Source organism: Empidonax traillii, unplaced genomic scaffold (genome assembly GCF_003031625.1).
Source record: "Empidonax traillii isolate 1590-97213 ecotype Southwest subspecies unplaced genomic scaffold, ASM303162v1 scaffold196:size3368384, whole genome shotgun sequence".
Taxonomy (NCBI): Eukaryota; Metazoa; Chordata; class Aves; order Passeriformes; family Tyrannidae; genus Empidonax; species Empidonax traillii.
The window spans coordinates 2,113,512-2,118,653 of record NW_020955389.1 but is presented as its reverse complement, the minus strand read 5'-3'; the positions used below and the strand labels follow the sequence as shown (position 1 = coordinate 2,118,653).

The 5,142-nt window shown below is 37.3% G+C and overlaps 1 protein-coding gene across 4 annotated transcripts in view; it reads right to left on the bottom strand.

The window, feature by feature from the left end:
- The window catches only part of LOC114058940, a 31,763-nt gene that overhangs the window by 15,050 nt on the left and 11,571 nt on the right, over nucleotides 1-5,142 (bottom strand). For all 4 annotated transcript variants that reach the window (XM_027886834.1, XM_027886835.1, XM_027886837.1 and 1 more), the window contains one exon: nucleotides 1,886-1,936. In XM_027886834.1, the coding sequence (XP_027742635.1) occupies nucleotides 1,886-1,936 (51 nt within the window). The remainder of the gene's footprint in view (nucleotides 1-1,885; nucleotides 1,937-5,142) is intronic.

Here is a 5,142-nt window from a genome sequence, read left to right as displayed (position 1 = left end):
AAAAGAACCAAATAAGCAAAATAGAACCTCTAACATCATCCAATTTACTGAGGAAAGATACCAAGTTCACATTCATAGCATGTCCCACACTGTGTCAATTCTCATGAAAAAAAAAAAAAAAACAAAAAAAAAAAAAAAAAAAAAAAAAAAAAAAAAAAAAAAAAAAAAAAAAAAAAAAAAAAAAAAAAAAAAAAAAAAAAAAAAAAAAAAAAAAAAAAAAAAAAAAAAAAAAAAAAAAAAAAAAAAAAAAAAAAAAAAAAAAAAAGAAAAAAAAAGAAAAAAAAAGAAAAAAAAAGAAAAAAAAAGCCAAGCCAAGCCACCAGCCTCCTCCTCTCCTTAAAATCATAATATACACATAACATTCTGGGACTGTTTGTTTGGAGCCAAATTCCAAGAATCACATTGCCTTAAGTCTAACAAAGAACACAAGCTTCACTAGTATAACAAATGGCTCCTGTGCTCCGGGCAGCCCAAAGGCAGCAAAAACATTGGTAGTATATTCCTGAGTCTGAACTAGCAGTGTTTTGATCAGGGTTGTATCTTGCTCCTCACTGAGTTTTAATAGCTTGGTTTTTGCACTTCCTGGTCAACTCAGAATACCAGCAGAGTTCAGCTAAATGCATTTGCTAAGCAATCTCAAAAAGGCAGTAAATGTATTCAAATGTTGGACATTATAATGGAACATGATGAAGCATTAAAATATGTATTCCTAATCTGAGAAAAAAATGTGCAGAGAACTCATCTTCCTAATTAGATATAACTGACCAGTGGATTACACAAGAGACGTAAAGACTGCTTGTTTCTTCAAATCACAGCAAGTGAGTAAAAATACCACAAGCACTGAACTGTTACTGTATTCTTTCCAACTAGGGTGCCAGGTTACACTTTAAAAAACACAAAAACCCCAAAACCTCACAGGGATAGGGAATTCCGTATTCATTCTTAAATATTCATTCCATTAGGAATTTGCCTGTGTTGCCATCAAGTCAAACTCCCGGGCTGCAAACAAAGAAAAATTTCACAAAGTTCCAGCACTAATTCAGATGGAAAACCTCTTGGAATTAGAAAAAACCTCATGGGGACACCTCCTGCCACAGCAACAGTGTGGCCCACTCCTACCAAAATTTCAGTCTTGTTAAAATCTTCCTATGTTGTTTTGCTGTTATTCTGCCTGAGGTGACACGCAGCAGTAGCATATTCTGACAGAATTGGCATGTAACAAGTTGGCGCTATATAATTCATCTCCATAAACAAGATTCTTACAAACATAAATGTATTATGCAGTTCTCGTGCATTTGTGTGGCTGTGCAGCAGCTCAGTGTGAACTGGTTATTGCCAAACTGACAGAGAAAGGCATGTGGTCTTCTGGACTTAATAAAGATCCACACAGAAAAAAGTTAAAGGTCTCTTCAAGGTCATTTTCTTATTATTTCCTCAAATACAACTAAATATTCCTGTCTTAGTATCACCTTAATAGCAAACTCATCATACAGTTCTTGGTTTATATGCTGCTGGTTTGTCAAACTTCCACTGTATCATCTATGTACAGAGAGCATGATGCAAAATTTTTTATTGAAAACTTCAACAACCAACAAAAATTAGCTAAATGCAGTAAGATATCAGATAATCATGAAGGCAGAAAGTATGTCTCAAGTTCGAAAGTCCTTCTGTGAAAATACTTGTAACTTCATATTCTACTAAGACCTTTTCTTAGGAAAGAAAATTAACCAGTGCACAAAGGAAAAGCAATAGTTCAAACATTCAGCAGCTTGCACTGCTTCTTTCTAGACCAAAATCAACCACCTGCTTTAGTCATCATTAAAACAAAACAACTGATTTCAAAGTTGCATCTGAAAAGAAAATTAGGTCAGTTATATTCAGCTACCTGGTCTCTGTGCTTCATACTTCATCGGAGTTTGGACTGGAGCTGCGGGACCTAGGATAACAGTTTGACAGTCAGACTACTTCTCATTTCCTTTTATTAAGTACCTAGTAGGTCATCCAAACATGTTACAGAATAGAACAGTTATTTTCATTTTAAGGCTTAATATGGGCTCGGTATTCCATCTTGATACAGTTTTCTTTTGTAACTTCACCGGTCTCAGAAAAAGTCTCTCATTCCACTCCCCTCCCCCATCGACACAATATACCAAACGCATGACTTTCACAGAAGCCCAGAATATTAAATTCTTACTTGATTTTTAAATGCTTTTCATACTGGCTACTTATTTTAATTATTTTAACTCTTCAGTACCATGCATGACAATCAATCTATGTCAGAGGTACTCAACAAAAAACTTCTGGTCTGAACATTTAGAGCCTGTACACAGTCCCAGACACAATTAATATAGTCATCAAATTGCATCTTCTTTTACATAGGGCTCTGAATATATGCTTAATCACTCAGAGCTTCAAAATGAATTTTCAGATGTATTTTTATAAAGGTACTTCTCCTTCCTTTGGAATGTACTCCTTACTCCACAGCCCCTCAAATCCATAGACACAGACTAACAACCACGCTTTAATGATGTTGTCAGTATTTTGTAAGTCACAGCATTCAAGATTAAAACAAGGTGACACACTAATACTCATTTACTGGAAAAAGTGGAAGTTTGAGTTAAATTACATAGTTGCACATGTGATTCCTACTGAAATGAAGTTTTCTATACTCATGGCAAACACAACATGTTGTATACATATTTTTTTTTCCTCTTTCTGCACAACACAGGCACTTAAGAGATAGTTACCAAAGCTGTAAATCAAATCAAATCAAATCATGGTTGTAAACATTTTGCAAACAACTCTGCAACATTAACATAGGAGAAGGGTCTGGGAAAGCATATCTCCCATGATTCCTTGTTGGAGCGGGAGCAGGTGTCCAGCGAGATGCCCGCATTATATAAATTATGCATTTTTTTCAGTTAAATGCTTCAAAATTTCTGGTAGTAAGAACGAAAGAAGATCTCCAGGTACTCTGCAAGTACAACAATTCAGAGTTGTTCAGCTAGTGTCTGAAGCTCAAGTCAGATTCCAGGTCCAGCATCTGCAGACTGACAACATGGTCAAACACTAAATGACACGAACAAGTCCTGCGAAATAAGATTTTTAGTGCTTTATTTTTGTTTTACTTCTAGGAACAAACTGCATTTACAGAGAATTGCACCAGAAGCAGTTCACAGTGCAGTCTGCCTTAACACGGTTACAGTTTACAAATATGGTCAAGCTAAAAATTAAGTTATAGCTGCTGCTATTACCAAAGGATGCAATTGGGGGGGGGGAGGGGGGTGTCCTTATTTAAAAAAAAAAAAAAAAAAGGCATTTAGAAAATATAATTGTTCCCAGCAAAAATTTAACAAAGCGTTTATGATCTTAAACACTCTCCAATTCAGCAACAGCAGGTTTCCAGGCTAACATTTAACTCATGGTTCCTAGCCACATGGCTTTGTAATATTACTAATAAGGTAAATTATATTTCTTAAGTGCCCCAAAACCAAAACACAAAGTTTTCCCTAAAGCATATCAGACTGATCAATGAGCTGAAAATCAGCTGGGCTGCCATGCTCAAAGGGAAACGATGAACAGCGCAGCACAGCCTGCTGCTGCTCAGTAAGCAGCAAAGTGCCCTAAAAACTGATTACAGGGCCCACAACAATTAATACCAACATCAGTAACCCCCGGTTGAGGATGCACAGAACGCTCTCAGCAAATTCCCAGACAACAGTAACTTATGGGCAACAACTGATGTCAAAGCAGGACCTTGGGAACATTAAGGCAAACCCCATACTGAGATACAGCACAGGTTGCTTACTTCAGAATACCTTATCCTCCATTATTTGGGACTTGTGAGGCTGGCTAGTACCATCCTTGTTCACTTCAAGTGGGATGTGGAGAAAGAAGGAGGGTCCAGCAAAATGGCCACCAAGACAAACAGCCCAGGGCAAATAATTTATGAGAACAGATTTGGGAGCTGGACTTGTTTTGTCTGGTAAAAAAAAAAAGTGGAGACTAAGAGGAGATATAACGGTCTGGATATGTGAACAGCAGCTACAAAGATTTCCAACCCTTTGTGGATGTGACACAAGTATTAATAAGTAGCAGCCAGAAATAGTTGCTTCAGAGGCAAAGATCAGATGTTAGGACAAAACTTCTCTTTAAGACAGAGGAGTAACTATGGACCGATTAAACACAGTTTACAGACCCTCTGCCTGAGGAGATGTTCAAGGATTCAGCAAGCAAGGAGGATGATTCAGCACTGGCAGTAGTCCTACTTCAATCAGGAAGTTAGGAAATCTTATCAGTGTCAGGAAATCCCTTCCAGTTGATGATTTTATTTAGTAAGAACTATTTTCCAGTTACTGATTATCTACGTGAATGAACAAAAAACCCCTTTCCTTCCCATATTCAGTTACAGAGTGCTGAACATATATATAAAAAGTGTTGAACAAAGAAACATCTGTATGTGTATTTGCAATACACACACATTCCAAACGCCAGAAATATAACAGTCACGTTCCAAAACTCAGGGGCACTATCAGACATCGTCAATTCAGCTACTCAGCAGCAAGGAAGTACTGGGCTCAGCACTGCAGATTCCCTTTTGAATACAAGAGGGGAAGTGCACAAAGACGCCAGATTCCATTGTATAGGGGAACTCCCCAAGAGAGAGGTGGGTTAGGGTGTTGAAGCAGTATTCAATCTTATACTTCTATTATTATGGTTCCTGAAACATTTCATCTTCTAGTCTTCAAGTCAGAAAAGAACTTCCAGGTTGGGGTTTTTTTGAAAACATTGCAGTAGTTATACATCCCCAAACCTCATGCACGGTTATCAATGTTTAACAGACACTGAGCATGGAGGGACACATTAAAATAAATAAATTTCTGATAACAAAGCTGAAATGCTGATCAGGATACTGATAAGGTTGTAATTGTTGAACACAGGGCAGAACACAGCAAGTCTGTACTTTCACTGGAGGAAGAACTTGCCATCAGTGCTGTTAAATAGCTGCAGCTTATCTTCAGACTGGATTCCTCCTCTTGACTCCATGTCAACCACCACAGTGAAGCTTTCTTTACTCGTGGTGCTACACAGAAGTTTTAAGTTGAAAGATGCAGATTAGCACATCTAATAACTAAGCACCTA